The sequence below is a fragment of the Diabrotica virgifera genome, chromosome 8, assembly GCF_917563875.1.
Source record: "Diabrotica virgifera virgifera chromosome 8, PGI_DIABVI_V3a".
NCBI lineage: Eukaryota > Metazoa > Arthropoda > Insecta > Coleoptera > Chrysomelidae > Diabrotica > Diabrotica virgifera.
The window spans coordinates 167,495,968-167,519,565 of record NC_065450.1 but is presented as its reverse complement, the minus strand read 5'-3'; the positions used below and the strand labels follow the sequence as shown (position 1 = coordinate 167,519,565).

The 23,598-nt window shown below is 32.0% G+C and overlaps 2 protein-coding genes across 4 annotated transcripts in view; one reads left to right on the top strand and one right to left on the bottom strand.

The window, feature by feature from the left end:
* LOC114331250 (trypsin-1-like) overlaps positions 1-3,045 on the bottom strand; it is a 123,399-nt gene extending 120,354 nt beyond the window's left edge. The window contains exon 1 of the mRNA XM_028280747.2: positions 2,902-3,045. Coding sequence (XP_028136548.2) covers positions 2,902-2,977 — 76 coding nt within the window. The 5' untranslated portion in view covers positions 2,978-3,045. The remainder of the gene's footprint in view (positions 1-2,901) is intronic.
* Positions 1-23,598, top strand: part of LOC126889553 (stearoyl-CoA desaturase 5-like) — a 185,778-nt gene that overhangs the window by 23,052 nt on the left and 139,128 nt on the right. Inside the window, exon 1 of one of the 3 annotated variants that reach the window (XM_050657927.1) lies at positions 3,080-3,227. The exons of 1 other annotated variant lie outside the window; for it this stretch is intronic. In XM_050657927.1, coding sequence (XP_050513884.1) covers positions 3,213-3,227 — 15 coding nt within the window. In that variant the 5' untranslated portion in view covers positions 3,080-3,212. Of the gene's footprint in view, positions 1-3,079; positions 3,228-9,027; positions 9,047-23,598 lie in introns of those variants that run through there. One more of the 3 variants, XM_050657930.1, reaches the window with a different exon arrangement.

Below are 23,598 nucleotides of genomic sequence, written 5' to 3'. Positions count from 1 at the left end.
TAAAATTTAAAATTTTTTTCAATTAAAAGAATATAATTGCATATTATAACATAATTTTTAATTCCAAACACTTTTCCTTAATAACGCTTTTCGATATTGTGAAATATAAAAGTATTTTACTCTTGAGCGAAATTCATATTTTGAACATACCTCGTACACCATTGATAATATTTTATATCTGATGATTACTTCTTAGGTTTTAGACTATGCAGAGCATTTCATAAAAAAATATTTTTTTTTCATAATGTTAATAATAAAAAAATTTTTAATATGGTTCCAACTTATTGGGAAAAAGCATATCTTGTTTAAAAATAGTTTTTTACATCATCTCATCAATAATCATTTTAAAGTAAAGAAAATAAGCTTTCTTTTTTATTGTACAATGTATACACCTAAATGTACAATAATAGTTATTTATGTACTAAGTCAGTAAAGTGACTCTTTATTGAACGAGTCTGATATTACGAGAAGAGCGAGCGCAGCGAGCGAGGCGAGTAACAGACGAGTTCGATAAGGAGTATTTACTGACGTGGTACTTATAAAATGTTATCGCCAACATATTATTTTTTTAATTTAATGTCGTCCGAACCACTGGGGTTATAAACGACAACAATGGAAAATACATATTAAAAATAAAAAGAGGTTATAATATTAAGTAGATACATATTTATATGTACTAACAAAAATTATACTTACCTGAAAAATTTGTGATACAATTAAAAGTCTTTTATTCCTATTTCCGTTAAAAACTGTATATTGTTGATATTTGTATTGTCTCTAAGAAGCTCAGATATGTCCCTAACAAGGTTGAGTTTACTTCTTGTTTGCTGGTATATTTGACAATCGGTTAAGATATGTTTTATTGATAAAAAAATAATATTTGCCAACATAATTTAATATTGGTCTTAACACTTACTTGCAATTTACAATTTAAGAACTTTTTAAATTTTAGACGTCATAATAATTTCATGGCAGCGATGACAGATAACTTGCAAGATGGCCGCTTTCGATTTTTAATCGATAGTTATCAACATTGAATAATTACTAAATCGGTAAAGTTTTAGTTTATTTTATATGAATATAATTAGAAAATACTACAGAATTTCACTTTTAGACATACATTTAATTGATAATATCGCAAATTGCGTACAAAATTTTTAATAAATACAGTAAATACATTTTAAGTCCACTCAATTACTCGCCATTAGATTACTGTCATCAACCACTTACATTCAATCTCGGTTAATTTGATTAACCTTCGGATGACCAAGAGGGGGAAATTGTGACCCCAGCGTATGTTTTTCTTTAATAAATTCAAAATTATTTTTAATTTTTAACTCATTATTTTTTTATTTGACTTTAATATCATTCTAGATATCCTCATATTTTGAAATAAAAAAAATTCCCTATATTTTACGAATAAAAAATATATTCTGAAGTTGATGTTTAGTAAAATAGCGTCTATTATGTGTAATTACAAGTAGTTTTACGCTAATGACGTCAACTTTGCAAAGTAACAAGACACTTACTCAACATACACACTACACATGACACTAATACTCATGTTGTGACTGGCTGAATGACATAAAGTCCATGTCAAAAAAAAATTAAAAATTAAAAAAAACTTAGTTTTTTTGTTAATTGTCATTTTTGACATTTTTGACCTGGGTTCATTTTTCCCCCCATTGGTCATCCGTGTAACAAAAAAAAAGGTTGGTCATCGGAAGGTTAATCGCGGCAGGTAAAGTAAAATTCTTCTTTCAGTACAATAAAGTGTTACTTTACCTTCCGAAAATGAGGGCAAATGAGTACAATAATGAATGACTTTGAATGAAAAAGTTATAGTGAAAAATTTAAAAATAATCTTAAAATATATCAACAATCATTAAAAGTATAAAACTTCGAAAAACCATATCTTGCTTAAAAATAGTCATACAGCCTTCTACAATAGACCATTTTAAAGGTAATTGACTTTTTTCCTATTAAATGTAACATTGTATACCTAGAAATACGTAAAAAAAAAGTTACAGAAGAGTGTTTGCGAAGTAACAAGGAGAATGGCCCGAAATTGCTGTGAGTGGCAAACTTTAAAAAATCATTTTTGAAACTATAAATTATAGAGACTTCTACCAAACGTTTTTTTTTAAAGAGAAAGGATGGAAGTTTTTTTCCGTGAAACAATGCCTATATCTATATTCCCGTGGAAAAAAGTTATGGGGCAAGAAATAAAATTGCCATCTTTCGTGTTTTTTCTTGCTTTTCTTTTGAATAGATTTTTGTAAAAAAAAATATTTTTGACGTTAAAATGTGATATTTTGATTATAAATTTAACCTGAAACAATTTTTCTGTAGACGTATTTGTACCAAACGTGCATAAAACTCACTCTAATTCGCGCTGTGCCTAGGGACTAATTCACCCTTTTCTCAAAAACGCACCTCTTTAAATGGTAGCACTCCGGGATTTTTCATATTTAAAGGTCCATTGACTATATGAAACAATAAAATCCCGTTAACGTTGTAGTTCCTTTCTAAAATACATAATCAATAGCCTACCAATGGCAATTTTAAAAACTTACGTAACTATCTAAGGACTTTAATATCCTTAACAAATTGCAAATTAGTTTTATGTTTCATAGATCTTAATATTACATAACTTTAATTTTTAATTAACATACCAACTGAAATTGTAATTTAATTTGTAATTTTATATTGTAATTATTTACATTTTGTCTTCCCGCTAATAACATTGAGTGGTTGATGAGGTTAATACAAAAAGAAGTTGTTAAAATGACAAAAAACCAGATATTTTTCTTTTCTTTTTACTGATTTCAGTTCACTATAAGATTCTACTAAAATTTTTTGTTTCTTTATAGCAAATAGGAAAATGACATAAATACTTACCATTTGCTATAGCAACTTTAAAACAAACTATAATCCAAATTAACAAAAACACCTGAAAACCTATAATATTACACATTCTGCCTATTCTACGCCATTTCGCATACGTAAACTAGCACAATAGTTGTCAACGTCCTCAGACCTTATCAGAAATTTATTGAAGTATGTGACTCGTAAAAAGTACCATTTCGTTAAAAATAATTCTAGTGCACCCAATTACGGCATTTTATCTTTTGAAACTTTTCTTTTTCCGTCATTTGTATGCATACTTGTAATATGTGGAGTTCTAGAATTTCCAAAGCATTTTCGACGGAATGAAAATATCTGATGTAAGTAGCACTTTGTCGTATAAGGTACCTACACACAACCAAAGTTATATGGAACCATGTGATATTTCTTATTATTTTGTGCGGATTTAAAAAAAAACGAACACATGAAGTTAAACAATATTTATTTTAAAGCAATTTAATAACAAATACATAATAATTAAATAAAACAATATAGTATTTAAAAAACAAATTGAAACTAGTTGTTTTAAAGTCAATAGAATAAAAAATTTCAATGTAAAACTAATAATGTTTAAACTGTTTTTATTTTTTTTTTTGTTTTTTTTTGTTGTCACTGTTATCACCTCTAGTCTTTATAGCCTCGGCAGATTATCGGATAATAGGCCATTTTTGGGAAAAGTTATTTACCAGCAATTTTATTGCTGGAATCGAATCTTATCATTGTATATATTAATAATATGCAAAGTCCGCAGATAGTGTGCTACTTTTTTTTTATAAACAAAATGGCGCCCGAAAATTGTGTTTTTTTTCAATTTTTGCTCTATAACTCCAAAAATTTTAATTTTACACCAAAAAAACCCAAATAAAAATTCACCGTAATTAAATTCTGCATAGAGACGTGTTTTTCCCGATTTACTTCAATAAAAATGTTCCCCGGAAAATGCGGGTTTTTCCAACAAAATCTTTAATTTTCAACTAAAATTTTAGATAAATAATTGTTTATCAATAATTAAACAACTTGGCAATATAAAAGCTCTTTTCGTATAGATTATAATTCCAGAAGCCGATGGAAATTAAATGAACAGTGTAGCAACAATAATTGAATTGTTAATTAAAAATTTACGGTCGCTATAATAACTGTACCTATGTAATGTACTTTATTGAATTAAAATTGGGCTATTTAAGCGGCCTCAGGAATATTTTAAAATTATAAACAATTTTTTGGCTTAAAAACAATTAGAATATCTAGGGAAATATTCAATTAAATTAAATCATGAAAACGGTATTGAAAAAAAAAACGGAAGGACGCTTCTTTTAAAAGAAAAAACGTTTAATTGTGATGAGTGGTTCCTGAGATAAAACCGGTCAAAGTTGACCGGCATTTACGACAAAGATATAAAAAATATGATCATAATTTTCAAACCATCACCTTCTTAGTTTTGTCCTCTTTTTCCGTACCAATTTTCATATCTTTAAAATACTCATAACATATATTATTATAATAAAAACTATCGATATTACTAGTGAAAATTGCCAAAAATAGCAAAATTCCAATCAAGAATTAGGTTGGAGAAAATGTAATCTCAAAGTTCAAAATTGATATACGTTAAAAAAATGCATTTCCTCGGCTTCCCATGGAGCAATTTTCTTCATTCTTTTTTTGTTCCCAACTAACTCAAGTAGAGCCATATAACTAACGCATTATTAAATGTCAAACTTGCTTTTGTTTTGTTATAATAAATTAATTTATTGATTATAACAAACATTTTAAATTTGTTTAAATAAAAATTGTTTAAATAATTATATAGCTCTAAAATGAGAATTTTTGTGTTTTTAACGATAAAAGGTACAATTGTAGTAAGTTTACTTAAAAAAAGTCTACAACTGAAAAAATATGTAGATTTCTTTTCTTATAAATAAATTAATCTATTATAGCAAAACAAAAGCAAGTTTGACATTTAATAATGCGTTAGTTAGATGGCTCTACTCGAGTTACTTGGGAACAAAAAAAGAATGAAGAAAATTTCTCCATGGGAAGCCGAGAAAATGCATATTTTTAACGTATACCGATTTTGAACTTTGAGATTACATTTTCTCCAACCTAATTTTTGATTGAAATTTTGCTATTTTTGGCAATTTTCACTCGTAATATTGATAGTTTTTATTATAATAATATATGTTATGAGTATTTTAAAAACATGAAAATTAGTGTGGAGAAAGAGGACAAAACTAAAAAGGCGATGGTTTGAAATTATGATCCTACTGTCCATATCTTTGCCGTAAATGCCGCTCAACTTTGACCGGTTGTATCTCAGGAAACACTTATCACAATTAAACGTTTTTTCTTTTAAAATAAGTGTCCTGCCGCTTTTTTCCAATACCGTTTTCATGATTTAACTTAATTAAATATTTCCCGAGATATTCTAATTGTTTTTAAGCCAAAAAATTGTTTATAATTTTAAAATATTCCTGAGGCCGCTTAAATAGTCCAATTTCAATTCTATAAAGTACATTAGTACAGTGTCTTTTTTTACAAAAATCATAGTCATTCTTATGTATCATAATTATTGTGGTTAATATAGCGACCATAAATTTTTAATTAACAATTCAATTGTTGCTAAAGTACTTATTCAATTTCCATCGGCTTCTGGAATTATAATCTATAAAAATGAGCTCTTATATTGCCAAGTTATTTAATTATTGATAAACAATTACCTATCTAAAATTTCAGTTGAAAATTAAAGATTTTGTTGGAAATACCCGCATTTTGCGGGAAAAATTTTCATCTAAGTAAATCGGGTAAAACACGTCTCTATGCAGAATTTAATTACGGTAAATTTTTATTTCACTGTTTTTGGTGTAAAATTAAAATCTTTGGTGTTATAGAGCAAAAATGGAAAAAATACGATTTTCGGGCGCCGTTTTGTTTATAAAAAAAGTAGCACACTATCTGCGGACTTTGCATACCTATATCTATTATTAATATATACAATCAAAGATTCGATTCTAGCAATAAAATTGCTGGTAAGTAACTTTTCCTTGTAACTCCGCCATTGCCTGGTCCCAAGTCCAGGATGAGAAAGGAGGAGGGTTGTGCGTTGGGCTAACAACCCAACCACGTAAAAAGTATTTTGTTATGGAATCGTCAAGATGCCTCGGAACTGGCCTGAATAAAACGATGACGACAAGTGCTATGGAAATGGATACGAGAAAGGTTATATATATGGGCTGCTGGAATGTAAGAACTATGTATGAGATTGGCAAAACTAATCAGGTAGCTGCTAAGATGGACAAAAACAAAATAGAAATCCTAGGAATAAGCGAGGTAAGGTGAAAAGGATGTGGAAAAACGAGACTACAAAATGGAAAAACAATCTTATTCTCGGGACATACACAGGAAACTGCCAAACATGAGGGCGGAGTGGCCATAATGCTGGGAAAAAACGCAGCACGAGCATTGATAGATTGGGAGGGTGTGACAGATAGGATTATAGTAGCAAGGTTTAAAACAAGATTTCGCAACCTCTCAATAATAAATGTTTATTCTCCCACCAACGACAAAGAACAGGTAGTGAAAGAAGAATTTTACGAGCAACTGCAAGCTGTATATGATAGAATAGAGGCAAATAATAAAAGTGATATCTTAATAGTGATGGGGGATATGAACACCAAAATAGGTGGAGAAAATGAGGGAAAAGAGTTTGTAATGGAAGGCTTAGGAGAAATAAATGAAAATGGTGAAATGTTTACTGACTTCTGTGCCCAAAACAACTTAATGATTGGCGGAAGTATCTTTCCACACAAGCGCATACACAAGATAACGTAGATTTCTCCAGGAGGTGAAGTACAAAACCAAATAGACCACATTACAATAAATAGACGATGGAGGAAATCACTACTGGATGTAAGATCTATGAGAGGGGCAGATGTAGGGTCCGATCATGTATTAGTGAGAGCGAAATTTACAGTTAAGCTGCGAGCAGCAGCAAAGAGAACGCCGAATAGAGAAAAATACAATTTTCACTGGATCAGAGATGGAAATGACGTACAGACTGAATTCAGAGAGCGAATGCAGAATAATTGGAGAACGGTCGGCGATATAGAGGAAGCCACTGTTGAGGAACTCTGGAACAAGTATAAAGAGACGATAAAGAAAACGGCAGTGGAAACAGTTGGCTACAAGAAAAACAGTAACAAACCTGGATGACAAAAACAACATGGGACAAGATACAAGAACGTAAACAAATTAAAGTCAAGTTACTAGGAATGAAAGACGACGATGAGAAGCAACGATTAGAACAGAAATACTGGGAAAAAAATAAAGAAGTCAAAAGAAGCGCAAGAAATGACAAAGATCATACCAAAACGAACTCATTAATGAAGGTGAAAATGCGGCAAGAGAAAACGACCTAAAAAAAATTGTATGACATCACAAGAACCTTGACAAGAACAAGTCGAAATGGTACCACTAAAATAAAAGATAAAGATGGTGTCGTACTGAAAACAGAACAAAAAATTCTTACTAGATGGATGGAATATTTCAAAGAAATGTATGAAGAACAGAATATAATAAACGAAATAGAAGAGGAACCTAACAGACAACCAATGAACATGAACACCGAAGAATTCACCCATGAAGAGATAAAAGATGCAATTAATCAATTAAAAAGAGGAAAAGCTGCCGGAATAGACAATATCCCTGCTGAGTTAATCAAAGCTGACATCGAAACGTCCAACTCTATACTGTACACACTTTTAAATAACATTTGGAGAACCGAAGAGCTACCCAGAGAATGGACGCAAGGCTTAATTGTAAAAATTTCTAAGAAGGGCGACACATCCAAATGTGAAAATTGGAGGCCGATCACCCTGCTATGCACAACAAGCAAAATAATGACCCGAATCATGCTTGAAAGAATGAAGAAGGCATTTGATAAAATTATAAGGGAAAACCAAGCTGGATTCCGGGCACGAAGATCCTGCATTGACCACATTTGTACGATGAGAACGATTATAGAGCAATCATTAGAGTGGCAGAATAAGCTATATGTGAACTTTATAGACTTCGAGAAAACGTTTGATCGTGTAGATCGCAAAGCCTTATGGAAATTGCTAGAGAAATACGGAATGCCTCCCAAGTATATCAGAATTATAACTGTTCTAACGAAGAGTCCACAGCACGCATAGTCCACGAAGGCAAGTTAAAAGAACAAATAGATATTGGTACAGGAGTAAGGCAAGGCTCTGTGCTCTCTCCAACCTTATTCCTGATAGTAATCGACTGGATCAAGTCTAAGGCTACTAGTAATAAGACTGGAATAAGATGGAATGTTTTTAACCAACTTGAGGACTTGTAATTTGCAGATGACATATGCCTTTTAACGGAAAAAAGACAACACATGCAACGCAAAACTGAAAAAGTAGCAGAGGCAGGGAAGAAGGTCGGACTTAACATAAACGTCAGAAAAACTAAGATAATGAAAATAAATACACCAAGAGAAATGGGAATATCACTGGGAGGCACGGAATTAGAAACGGTAGAGAAATTTAACTACTTGGGCAGTATTTTGAACAACAAAGGAGGGACGGAGGAGGACGTAAAACGGAGAATAGGAATAGTTCAAAACGCATTCAATATGCTAAGAAAAATGTGGTCTTCACGTCAGATGACAAGTAAAACCAAGATAAGATTATTCAACAGCAACGTGAAGACTGTGTTATTATACGGAGCAGAAACTTGGAAAGTGTCAAGAAAATGTATCAGACAGATGCAAGTGTTTATAAATAAATGCCTAAGGAAGATTCTTAACATTTACTGGCCGAAGCGCATATCAAACCAAGAATTATGGACAAGAACTAACCAGGTACCTATATCTAAGACAATATGCAAAAGGAAATGGAGTTGGATGGGGCACACACTAAGAAGACCTGATACAGACATAGCGAGGCAAGCCCTAGAATACACACCACATGGCAAGAGAAGACCAGGTAGACCCGTAGAAACGTGGAAAAGAAGTGTGGACAAAGAAATTAATGCTATTGGGAAAACCTGGGCAGAAATAAAGATTAGTGCAAAGGATAGGACAAAATGGAGGCAGACAGTTGACGCCCTATGCTCCGCATGGAGTGAAGAGGAATAAGTAAGTAACTTTTCCTTGTATTTTGCTAATTAGCCCAGAGTATTATGCAAGCTTCAGTTTGCGTTATCGCGCTCCTAATCAAATTATCAACATTTTGTTGTGGTTGCTCCATTCTTCAAGAGCAGTTTGTACTAGCCGTGCGGTGTTTTGTGGGTTATCCCGGCGAGCTATAATTTTTCTTTTAAGCATATTCCACAAATAATCTGTAGGGTTAAGCTCGGGTGAGCAAGCAGGCCACTCCAGTCAAGTGCTATCTTCTGCTTCAATGATGTCTCTAGTCACTCTAAAGGTATGTGGAGGTCCATTATCATGCATGAAAATTAAATTTTCTCCTGTTGCACCTCTCCAGAGCCAAACTACAGGTTATCAATATTCCTATGAGCAGTAAAGTTGATTGGAGGATAATTAAAGCAGTTTTTTTACGGATCACAATTCCTCTCCAGAACATTACACTTCCCCTTTCATATTTGTGAACAGATCTGACAGTTTTCGTTCTTGCTTGTCTTCCTCGACATCTAAGTACACGATTTCGTAGGTCATCTGATTTTACACAAATCCCCACTTTTTCCGAAAATAGCACATTTTGTCAATTCCCAATGTTCCAGTTTTGGTGGTGAAGACACAAATTTAGGCGACCAATCTTGTGCTGCGTGGATAATACGGGAACTCGTAACTGTCTCCTGCTGTATATTTCTTGGTACGAACTCTTCTTCTCATCGTTTCAACTGAAGCAGTTACACCTGTAGCCTCAAAATGCTGCCTTTGGAGCTGCAGGTGAGAAATCGTTAAGTGTATTCCAGCTATTGGACAATTAAACGATCGTGAGCCGTTACTACTTTTTGGCGACTTACCCTTGCTTTATTTTTGAGCTTTCCTAGTTCCTGTTGCCTAGATTAGGTTTTCGACAGAACGCCCTGTGTTACGCCTAGTTCTGCAGCTATGTCTATCTGAGAACATTACTTACAAGACCAATAATCTTTCCCCGTTATAGGTTTTATAACTCCACATGAGGCATAGTTTCGTTTTTGGAGGCAAAAGTTAGTTTATTAATTTTCGTTCAATTTGCAACTCAAGCAAATAACCTTTACCGTACCGAGCTGTACTATCTGATTGTCTTATCGTTTTATTTATTTTTAATAAAACCTTTATTCTTCGCAACAATAACAAGTTTTTCAAAGGAAATATTGCTTTGAAATACATGGTGATTCCATATAAGTTTGGTTGTATATACAGTTGAACCCGCTTATTGGAATAGCCTTGGTGACAATCAAAATTATTCCTATAACCGGGATATTCCAATAACCTATCATTTGTCGCTAATAGAAACGTTTCGGCACCTCAAATTTCTATTCCTTAAACAGGGATATTCCTTTAAGCGGTATTCTAATTATGCAAAATAAATATACCGCGAGGCATAAGTTAGGGATACACAAAATGATTCTCATTTTCATAGTTGATTATTTTGTGAACGTAATAACGGATTTTCCTATTTTTTTTTATATTATTTTAGATATTTCTTTAGTCTTTACACAGTTGTTATTACTCAAACTTCTCTTTTGTACTTAGTACAGGTGGAAGAAAACAAATGTTTTTCTTATGTTAAGTTTGAGACACCCTGTAGAGGATGAGGTACTAATGTTAGCATACATCGGAATCGTATTATATGTAGTCTTATATTTTGTCAACATTTTGTTTTTTTAATGTCCCTGATATCTTTAGAAACAAAGGAAATAGGTGGTTATACTCTTTAACATGTGTTTCAGCTGAAACAAAACTAAATTAACAATAAAAAATAACAATTAGCAAATCTGTAAAAACAGAAAAGAACATAACGTAAAAAGGTCTTACCGACATTTATATGATATATTTGTCAACTAGGTAAGCGGCATGCACAGCGTAACATAAGAGAGACAAGATTGTTTAATGGAGTCTCTATGATGTTTTGGGGTGGAATTTCCTTGAGAATAAGTACAGATTGAAAAATTGAAAAATTTTATGATGACCTACAAACAGCATTACATACTACACCAGCATATTACACAATAATTATGGGCGACTTTAATGCGAAAATGGGTTTTAAACAAGATGATGCAGAAGTAGCAATGGGCAAGTATGAGTACGGCGAAAGAAATGAACGAGGGCAAAGACTGCTCAACTTCTTACACCACGAAAATTTATCTATAATGAATTTTTTTTTTCGATAAAAATCCTCAGCGTAAATGGACATGGATTAGCCCAGATGGCAGTGTCAAAAATGAGATAAATTTTATCATAACGAATAGAAAAGAAATAATTAAAGATGTTGAAGTACTTAACAAATTTTCGATAGGAGCGACCACAGATTAATCCGACCAAGGATACAATTAAATGTCAAATTGGAAAGAACAAAGATGATCTTCAAAACACGAAAGAAGAAATGGATTCCCCCAGAAAACAACGACCTCTATGAACATAGACTAACTAGACGTATACAAGACTTAGAAAACGAAATAGAAGACATCAAACTAGCAAATAATCTCATAACGAAGGCACTAAAAACATTTTTCTCTGTATTCTGTCAGTAGTAGAATGTATTTTGAGTTAAATAAATTGCATGTATTCTTCTTTTTGTGTCAATTAATTTAATTAAAAATAATTTTTCTTGGACAGCCTGTATATACAATTATCTCAACGCTAATATTACTGAATAGGGAATTGAATAACCATTCAAATGAGGTAGCACACGAACCCTATTCCCTATTTAAAAATAAGGAGTGGGGAAATGGAAGGAAGGTGGTTGACAAATGACAGATGTATGTACCGTAAAAATGTGTCCCCCTTAGATCAAAAATCGACCTGTTTCTTCATTTCCTTAAAATCTAATAAATATTGCCAAATATCAAGGTGGACTGTTTTCTTTGGCCCACTCTGTATAAGGTATGGGCACATTGAAAATTTATCTGAATATTAAAGCTTTCGGAAACCTTTATTTACTTTTTCAAGAAATTCTACAATGCAATAAAAGAAGAAAAAAAATGTGTATGAATGTTACAGTGAAAAACTTTAGAACCAAAATTTAGATTATAAAAACATGTTGTCTAATTTACATAAAATTAAAAGTAGTAAAAGGCTGTTGTACATTTTAAATTATATAAAAAAAGTAACAATAATTATTCACAAAAAAACATTTAAAAAAATTAAGAGATTAGTAAATTTTGAAGTAATGATCTAAATGAAAATTCTTTGATTGATTTTTCAAATTTTTAAGTAGTGAATACATGGCTGACAAAGACTGAATGTAACTATGGTTATAGCGTATAGTGATAATTAATTCTATTTAAGTGTGGGAAAATAAAAATATATTATGAACTGATAAATGACTATTTTTTAAAAGAAAGAATATAATAATTATATATTTTACTATCAAATTTAAACTTGTGTTTATTGTGTTAGAACCCTTACTAATATACACCATCACAAGAAAAGTACGTTTATGTTTGTTTTTTCTGTGTTTAATATTTTTGTATCATAAAAATTCATAAAATGGTTATTTTGAATAACATGTTCTGCTAAGGCACATGCTGGTTTGAGAACTCTACAATCACCTTTGTGAGATATAATGCAGCCAGATAGATCTCTACTAAGTTCACCAATATAAACTAAATCGCAGCTGGTACATACATTGAAATGCTTTCATATCCACAGTTTGTCCAAAAAAATCTACTAACATTGCGTGACGTCTTTGTTGAAAACTCATACCCATTGAAATTGTGTGTGACAGATATGAACAACTTCTTATTTAAAATTCCTTCTTTGCATATTTCGAATACAGTTGACTCCTTATTTGTGCTCATCTCAATATTAATAACACCGTAAATAATCGCAGCATAAGTCTTTATTACTCTTCAAAACGGGAACTGGTGTATATTTTCAAAGACATAGTGTGTAAATAAATTTATTAAAATCGGCTAAGTACTTTTAGCATTTTTAATGCATTCATCAGAGCTATCCTATAAAAAGACTAAGTTAAAGAATCTTATTCATAAAAAAATATAAAGTGAAACTTACGTAACTACCTCAAATGAAGAGAAACCTTCGAACAAACACATTCTACTATGTATTAAAATTAACCCAGGGATCTAACCACTGGTCAGGGTAAAAACCCTTGAATGTATAAAATATCACATTTAATGTGTTTTTTTTTAAAATGGCTACCATTTTTAGAATCAACAGCTGTTACTGACAATATTCAAAGACGACAGGATGCTGACGGAAACAAGAGTTCCTAGCGGCATCTGTGTTATTAAAATTACTTAAAAATTTGAAAATGACTATGAAATGAAAGTTAAATTTAAATAACAATTGTTAAGTTTAAAGTAAAGTCAAATGTGAAAATTATGAAATTATCAAAGTATTATTAAATTATTAAAAATAAAACAAACAGTTAGTTCTGACCAAATATAGAAGCGAGATAGATGAAAACCAAGGAGATGTACCGTTGGCCGTTGGACAAGCTCAGTGTTCCAAAACTGTTTCTTTAAGAACAATATTATTATTAAATAGACCAAATCAAAAATATTTAATTATTTGCAATCAATGAAAGAAAATTCAAATATATTATAAAGTAATGTTCAAAAAACTAGAGCAATTGTTGAGCATGCTGAATATAAAATAATTAAAGAAACTTCTTAAAGATTGGATCAAATTCACAATTTAATCGAACCTGGGTGTTAACACAATTTTGACGGTTTCTCTTTAGTTCCCTGCTAATTTCTAAGTCTTCTAGTAAATTCATTTTTGTATAGTTGTTAATGGGTATACTATGTAGAATCCTACTATCTCTTTGGGGACTGAAGTTATGTTTAGAAGCATGTAAGTGATTGCCAAAACTAGATTTGTCAATCTAAGACAATAAATGTTCTTTGATGCGTGTTTCCAAAGGTCGCATAGTTCTCCCCACATAGGTAACAGGGCAGTCTCCACAGGACAATTTGTATATACCACTTTTCGATGTTTTTCCAATTTTATCTTTGGTGTGAGAAAAAATAGATTTGATATTTTCTTTAAATTTGAATAATAGTTTAAGGTTGGGATGTTATTTAAGATTCTGGCTATATTATCTGAAGGATAACCTATGTATGATATTGATCTATACATAACTGCTGTAGTGGAATTGTTAAGGACATAATTGTAAGCTAGGGATCTATTCCTTTTACTCCTTAATTTGTTGAGTATGTTATCAACTAAAGTAGGGGAGTAACCATTACTATATGCAAGTTGTTTGATAATATCTAATTATGACCTGAAATTAGTATCTGATAATGGTAGACTAAGTAAACGATGGATGTAGCAATAAAAAGATGCCAGCTTCTATTGAAAATGATGGTTAGAAGATCTAGGGATGGTATGGTCAATCTGAGTAGGTTTTCTAAAGACTGAAAAAATTAATTTACTGTCCATTCTAGTTAAAGTAAGGTCTAGGTCCATCCACTTTATAATTTTTTATGAATAAGATTCTTCAACTTAGTCTTTTTATAGGATAGCTCTGATGATGGCATTAAAAATGCTGAAAGTACTTAGCTGATTTTAATAAATTTATTTACACACTATAAGTATTTGAAAACATACACCAGCTTCCGTTTTAATTTATATAGAAGTGTGTACAAGGCAAACAGTATTTTTTTATTTATCACTCTTTTGAATTTATACCTAAAATTTCTCATTAAAACATTAAAAGGGATTTTCAACAAATTTAAGAAAGTAAAGTTAGAAACTAAAAATATAAAAACAAAAAAAACTGTGATTTAGTTTATATTGGGGAAAACAAAGAAATCTATCTGGTCGCATCATATCCCACAAAAGTGATAAAGTGATTGTAGAGTTGTCAAAACATTCTCAAAACAAGGGTTCTAGCACAATGAACAAAAAGTATGAAATTGATCATCTACAGCTCGGTATACATGGAACCAGTAAGAAAGCAAATAAAGTGAGCAGATGACTTGCCACAAGTTATTTCCCTTTTGTAAACGTTTACTTAAGGCATATTTTAAGGCAAGGATACTCTCCTTGCCTTAAAATATGACTTTAATCCAATTAATATGGCGAAATGTTTAATTTTAGTATACAGGGTTGGCCGAAACTCGAAATGAGTATTTTCTGAGTTTTCTTAAATGGAATACCCTATATTTTAGTATTGCCGCGAAATGATAAAATGCTACTTTTTTATTTCTTAAGCATTCACATATTACCGTATTAAACTATATCCTTAACTTATTTATATTGGATGAGGTATCAAAATACCTACGTACTTAACATTTTTTTATTTAAAAAGACAAAATCACATCCACCCGAAGGTTATTAGCGACATTTCTGTAACATTTGTAACACTATTAAATCAAAAATTGGTAACAGTTAATAACAATTTGCAAACAATTAAACCTATGGAACAATAATTGGATTCCACGCACTAACACTTTATTTTTTTAAATGAACTTTTCGCTGGTGACACTCCGACACTCTGTTTCTGATGCATCATTAGTGATAGCGTTACGCGCACTAGTATCTGCTTGTTGATTTCCTTCTATACTTATGTGGGATGGTATCCACAGGAAGTGATTCTTCTGAAACTGTCTTGAGCTTACATTAGTTTGGCCTTGTTTCTTTTCTCAATGGGGTGTTTATGGTATATTATATTTTGCATAGCTTTGACTGTGCTGAGTCGAAAAGGACTAGACAACAAGGGATTAGAGATTGAAATTGCTGGATCCAGCATCGAGCAATCCAGCTGGATCCAGCGCTTTTTTTTACATGCTGGATCCGCAAAGGTGTCAAATTCGAAATAAGTTACTAAATGTCTTCATTAGCCTTTTTATTCAAAGCCGTGAGTCGGCAACTTGCCATTATACCCCCCTAGGAGTAGCTTAGCATGCTGGAAAGTTTCTACAGCCTAAAAGTTTGCATCGATAAAGCGTTGATAGACATTGATTCTGCCATAAAATTCTCTGCTGGCGAGTAGTCAATAATCAATGATTTGATGGCCACTCTTGTAAAACTCTTTGCAGAAAAGAGTTCAATTTGATAACGGCCGACACAACCATGACCTTTGCCTTAGACAAACTAAATAGCCAGGACTCTAGCCTTAATGCCAATCTATCGGAAGCACTACGCAACATAATCGTGGAACAGTATCTCTCTCAAATTAAAGGTACATTAATGTACATACAAAATCAAAAAAGTATGACCAAAGACTAAACAATCCTGGATATTTCCCCATGCCGAAAAAGAATGCAATGCGACAAGAGATGAATAATTTGTTGATTCGAATAAATAAACAAGTAACTGTGGAACCAGTGTAAGAGGACATAATGAACGAAGATGGGCCAACTAATCCGGAGTCCGTGAATTTTACTTTGGAACAAGAACTTGAGATTTAATTGAAACGAAAAAAAAAGAAAACTTTTATAACCAAAAAAAAATTGGTTCTCAAAAAGATTACGAAATGATTTTGGAAAAGGAAATGGCAGCTTATGAGACCAAAGGAGTGGAAAGCGATCATTTGTCAATGGTCTATGAGTATTTGATGACCTTAAAACCGACCAGCACAGAGGCCGGAAGGGCTTTCTCTGCAACCGGCTATATATGCAGTTCTGTGCGAAGTAAGTTAGGCCTATGTTTTTTAAGGTCTTACTTCCAAGAAACTAAATAATTTATGTTTAAAAATTTAGAAATTTAAAAATAAAAATTTTGAATACAGACAAAAAAAAAATTGCAAAATCTTGCAAAAACCCAGCTGGATTGAAAATTCTGCTGGATTGCAATCTATACAAGGGATGTTTTTAATATTTACATGTTTGATGGCTTTAAACAAACCAAATAGTTCTGCCGTATAGATGCTGGAATTTAGAGGAAGATGTTGGAGCATAGCAAGGCGATGGAAAAATCCATCAATATTCTATTGAAGTAGAAACTTAAATCTTAATGTTGGCTTAATTGAGATGTGTCACTTTCCCAGTCCGATGCCTCATTACTAAGGTGTTTATAATTTTTTTCCTTAAGGACGTGAATTTGCGTTTTATAGATCTTTCCTTTAAATGGATATAAACTTCAGTGAGCATATCGGTCAAGGCTGGTAGGTCTGTGGTATATTCTTGAATCGTGCATATAGGATCTGTTGATCTAGTTATATTTATTAATAGCATGTCAAGTTGGTCAAAGTTTAGAGCGAAAGATTTTCTATGTGAAGAGTGATATATGGAGAGTGATTTTCTATGAAGTTTTTAGCATGTTCAAGTAAGAGATATACTGAGCATTCAAAAGTGCCTGCTGAACTAGTTTTAGTTTTTTTAGCTTTTGCTTGGATTTTAGATCCCTTTGAAGATGGATCTGCTTCAGGTGAAATAATTTCATCAAAGCTACGTTTTGGTTGATTAATTATGCCACTGTCCTTATTTGATGCATCTACTTTGTTCGGTATCTCTGGGTTATTAGAAATAGTAATTTTTTCACATTGGGAAGGGTTTGTATCATTGGATTTTTGAAAAGATATGTTTGTTGTGCTGGATAACGATGTTTCATTAATTTGGTTATGGGTTAATTGAGCAAGAGGTTTGAAGCAGTGAGTTGCAACGTGACCTGACTTCTTGCAGTTATAGCAAACTAAACTGTCTTGAGAGATGAATATTTTATATGGCGTGTTATTAAAAACAAGGGTAAATGACTCTGGTAGCGTTAGACTGTGAGGACATATATATATATATATATATATATATATATATATATATATATATATATATATATTGTTTTGTAAAACTAAGAATATTATTGTACTCCGGCATAGAAGCACTAATTTTTAGGAAAGTCATGGGGGAGACAGGAGTTATGCCGATTTTTTGTAACTAATTGATTAGAAAATCGTGTGGTATTGTAGGACATACGTTGTAGAGCATAAGTCGTTCCGTTGGTGTAACTAACCTTCTTGCTCTGAAAATTTCTCCTTGTATTTCTATTTGGCCATGATTATTCATAAAATCATTCACCATTTGTTTATTGGATAAATACATACATTTACTCGAATTTACTCGGCAAACTTAAAGTACGCGTACTTACGGTGCCACACGTGCGAAAAAGGTCGTCGAGCCATAAGTCTGCATAGTGTCTGTCACCCTGTTTTTCAGACTACTACTAATCTATTATCAGCAATTCCCTGATAGCCGACAACCAAGAAGAGAAATTTTTCATAGTTTACTACAACGGCAACGGTTTAAATGATTGGACACGTAGATTACGAGAAATCTGATCGAACAACTATTGTAAATGAATAAAATGAATTAAATGTAATCCTTGTTGCTGGCCAGGCTCTGTCTTAAGCCACTGGGAATATGCATATCGCACATACGCTCAAATAGTGTCACAATTCAAAAAAAATAAAAACGGTTTTATTTCACCAACAGTTTAATAAAACTACAAAATCATATCTGAAAAAGGGTTACGTTTATAGTTCAAGTATTTGTCTTTAGATGACACTAGAGTCATTATATGATTAATCAAAATCAACGGTGCACCGAACATGAACATACACAGTGTCACATATCGACTTGTGCAAGGCATTTGTCCATCTAATGCCTCCTCTACACATCAGCAGACGCGTCTGCAAATGCATCTGCCGATGTATCATCACGAGCTGACCACACATCTGTGGGTACAGATCTGTAAATCATTCAGTCTGTGTTAATTCTCGGGTGAGGCAATATTTAGTTTGAATTCACTGCGAAAACGAATGCGTCGTAGAGGTCAGAGGTCAGATGTGTGGAAAGGCATCGGGCGTTCGCACCGAAACCCTTTGATCTGTGCTAGGAAAACGTGATACTATACAGGGTGTTTCATTAATAATTGTCCATATAGTAACTGGAGAAACCTTAGCACAAAATACGAAGATTTAACCTAAAACACTTAAATAAAATGTGGTTCCTTACTGAGTTACAGGGTGTTTTATCTAAAAATTTAAAAATTATCTTTGCTCAGCGCTTTAAAACTATTTGACGTATCCTTTTCATACTTGGCAGAAAGTGCGACTACTATACACTCTACTAAATTATGTTAAACAATTGTTTCTAGCTACTACCAGAGGCGTACGACAGGGGATAGTGAATGGTTGACCCTTCTCAAATTCTACGCCACTCCTCCAATACTTTCTACGTAAATAACATACTCTTCATTGGTAACGATAAAGTCATTAGTTTTCGAGATATTTGAAGTTAAATATGAAACGGCACAGTTATTTTGATTAATTTATGCTATGATTCATATGATTAAAATTTAAAAATTATTTGTACCCAGTACTTTAAAACTATTTGGCATATCCTTATCATACTTGGCAGAAAGTGTAGGTACTGTACACCCTACTAAATTAAGATAAATAAACGTTTCTAGCTACTACCAGAGGCGTACGACAGGGGATAGTGGCTGGTTGACCCTTCCCAAATTCTACGCCACTGACGAAATTGCTATTTTAGTGTAATTTTTTGGTTTTTCAATACTTTTTATGTAAATAATATACTCTTCATTCGTAACGATAAAATGATTAGTTTTCGAAATATTTGAAATTAAAAATGAAGCGACACAATACAGTAATCAAAATAACCGTGTTGTTTCATTTTTAACTTCAAAGATCTCGAAAACGAATGACTTTATCGTTAATAATGAAGAGTATATTATTTTCATAGAAAGTATTGGAGAATCCAAAAATTGAACTAAAATAGAAATTCCGCCAGTGGTGTAGAATTTGGAAAGTGTCAACCATTCACTTTCCCCCGTCGTACGCCTCTGGTACTAGACAGAAACGTTTGTTTAACATAATTTAGTAGCCTGTATAGTACCTATACTTTCTGCCAAGTATGAAAAGGATACGTCGCACAGTTTTAAAATGCTGAGCAAAAATAATTTTTAAATTTTTGGATAAAACACCCTGTAACTCAGTAAGGAACCACATTTTATTTAAGTGTTTTAGGTTAAATCTTCGTATTTTGTGCTAAGGTTTCTCCTGTTACTACATGGACAATTATTAATGAAACACCCTGTATAAACAACAAACGATCAAATTACCCCATCGACACATCCGCAAATGCATATGCAGATGAAGTCCGCGGAAGCGTCTGCCGATGTGTGGAGGAAGCATAAGATGTTTGTAAAGCGTCGTTTGTTGAGTCACATTTATCACTTATTTATCTTTATTTTTGCAGTATTTTTTATATATGGTTGTTACTTGTATTAGATACATCATTAAAAAGTATAAGCCTGTTAACCAGATAATAATAATGATACTATATTCGGTACTAAAAGACCCACTTTTGATAAATAATATTTCGTAAATTTTTCATTATTTTATCTGTATAGTGTCACAACTAATTTTTTTTAATATCTTTAGCAGAATTAATGCACTATTTTGTAGAGCTTCAAAACCTTTTTAACTGACTAAAATAGTTATGATACTAATTTTAACAGTTTTTGAATTAACCCCAGAAAAATTCTTGCACACATTTTAAACGTCGTTTTCTCGATACTTTATAGAAACGTACGATTATTAGTACGATCGTTCTCATAATCTACATAATATGTTGACAATTTGATAAGGAGCATGTCCACGTAAATTATTAAAGCTTGCATAAAGGCTAGTAGTCCAGAAAGCCACTGCGCATCCGCCAGGAAAAATATTCTAATTCGGATTTTTTGCACAATCTTACTCAAAAAGGACCCCTTTTAACAAATTTGCATGTTGCCGGGACCAAAAGTTGGTCAAAAATTTTTTTATTCGTTTTTTTTTTGTTTTTTTCCTAAAATTATTTTTTTTGCACGGAACAAAATTTTTTTCGGTTTTTTGGATCATTCCAAACAGAAAAGGTATTTAGTGACTTTTCTCTAAAGTTGATAGTTTTTGACATATAAGCGATTAAAAATTGAAAAATTGCGAAATAGACCATTTTTTACCTTCAAAAACTATGTGAAAAACTGAAAATTTGAATGTTGCCAAGGTAGATAGATATTCTTTGAATATCGATTGATGAAATCCCGAAGAGTTTTTTGCAACACAATATTCAAAACTCCTTTGTTTTTTAATTGCTAATCAAGCGTGCGCGACACTATTTTCCACCGTTGCATGTGTATGCAGTATGGTGCAAATGAAAGGAATAAATTCGTTATTTCGTAAACCGGCGACTTTAAGGAAAAATCCCGAAACAGGTCGATTTTTATTTTTAAGTTATGATATTATGACATATATGGTATACTAGTGACGTCATCCATCTGGGCGTGATGACGTAATCGATGATTTTTTTAAATGAGAATAGGTGCCGTGTAATAGCTCATTTGAAAGGGCCTTCAATTCTCTATTCAGTAATATAAACATTTGTATAATTATTTATACACGGTGTCCAAAAAATTTTTATTAAATTAAATCGTATGGCAAATTGACAAAAAAATTCAATTATTGGACACCCTGTACAAATAATTATGCAAATGTTTATATTACTGAATAGAGAATTGAAGGACCTTTCAAGCGAGCTAGCACACGACCCCTATTCTCATTTAAAAAAATCATCGATTACGTCATCACGCCCAGATGGATGACGTCACTAGTATACCATATATGTCATAATATCACAACTTAAAAATAAAAATCGACCTGTTTCGGGATTTTTCCTTAAAATCGCCGGTTTACGAAATAACGAATTTATTCCTTTCATTTGCACCATACTGCATACACATGCAACGGTGGAAAATAGTGTCGCGCACGCTTGATTAGCAATTAAAAAACAAAGGAGTTTTGAAAATTGTATTGCAAAAAACTCTTCGGGATTTCATCAATCGATGTTTAAAGAATATCTACCTACCTTGGCAACATTCAAATTTTCAGTTTTTCACATAGTTTTTGAAGGTTAAAAATGGCCGATTTCGCAATTTTTCAATTTTTAATCTCTTATATGTCAAAAACTATCAACTTTAGAGAAAAGTCACTAAAGACCTTTTCTGTTTGGAATGATCCAAAGAACCGAAAAAAATTTTGTTCTATGCAAAAAAAATAATTTTAGGAAAAAATCAAAAAAAAAACGTTTAAAAAATCTTTGACCATTTTTTGGTCCTGGCAACATGCAAATTTGTTAAAAGGGGTCCTTTTTGAGTAAGATTGTGCAAAAAATTCGAATTAGAATATTTTTCCTAGCTGATGCGCAGTGCCTTTCTGGACTATAGGGGTGGTAACACATTCGTTTCACATTCAAATTTTTTATGCTACTGACTTTAAAACAACTAGTTCCAATTTGTTATTTAAATACTTTATTGTTTTATTTCATTGTTTTGTATTAGTAATTAAATTGCTTTAAAATATACAGGGTGAGTCACCTCTAACGGGACGGAAGATTACAGAGAAATGGTAAAAGATTTGAAAAATTTTTTAAATTAGTAGTTTGTAAGTTGATAAAATCTACATTTGAAAATTATTTCGAAATACACAGGGTATCCCAATAAATGGCAGCGTATCAACGTTATATTTTTTCTTATGGAACACAATATATTTTATTGCATTTTTTAATTGCCCGCAAAAAATAAGGTATAATTTCATAAGGCCTACCTATACCTATGTACACTGTATAGAGTGTTCTGAGTTATGATGACTTTTCTTAAAACGTGAAGTTTTAAAAGAAGGCTTATTGTCAAGTTATTTAAGAAATTATGAAAAAAATACTTTTACATCTAGATAGTTGGATATTGGCTGAATTTATTACATGATTAATTATTACACAATTATTTACAGGGTGTTCAACATTTACAGTTTCATTATTGGATTATTCGATGTGTCATATGATGCTTATTTTAAATAAAACACCATGTATATTAATACACCATTATACTAAACGCAGTTACCTCTTTCGAATGGTATATGGATGTCCTATACCTAGGTCTAATAGTTATTGCGTAATTTACAATTATTTAAATTCTTAATCTGTAAATCAAGTTTAAAAAAAATATGTATCTCATTGTATGATATCGTCATTTTATGACAGTACGGTCTGGTAATTATCAAAAATATAAACATCCGTGTATGACATTCAAATTTAATTGTTCTTAAAAATGAATAATCACGTTATCTACGAAAGAGTAGACATGGTACTTTGCATTGGGGAGTGTTTGCAAAATTGTATCTTACCTTCTTAAGTTTACGCTCAAAAGTATCCTGATAGAAGACACCCAAAAAAGGACGTTTTTGAGAGATTTCAATAGATTCCGTGCTACTGGTAATGTTACATACGGAAAGGTAAATAAAAATAAACCAGTTATTTGTGATGACGTCAAGGAGCTTGACTCACTCCGTTGTCGCTCGTGCTCTAAAAATCGCATGCGTTCGCAAAAAGCATACTTCACGAACTGTTTCATAAATAACTATTTTAAAATCAATTTACCGTTTAAGAAAATTGTAAATTACGCAAAAACTATGATTCCTAGTTATAGAACATCCCTATGCCATTCGAAAGAGGAACCTGTGCTTAATAAAATAATTTATTAATATACATGGTGTTTTATTT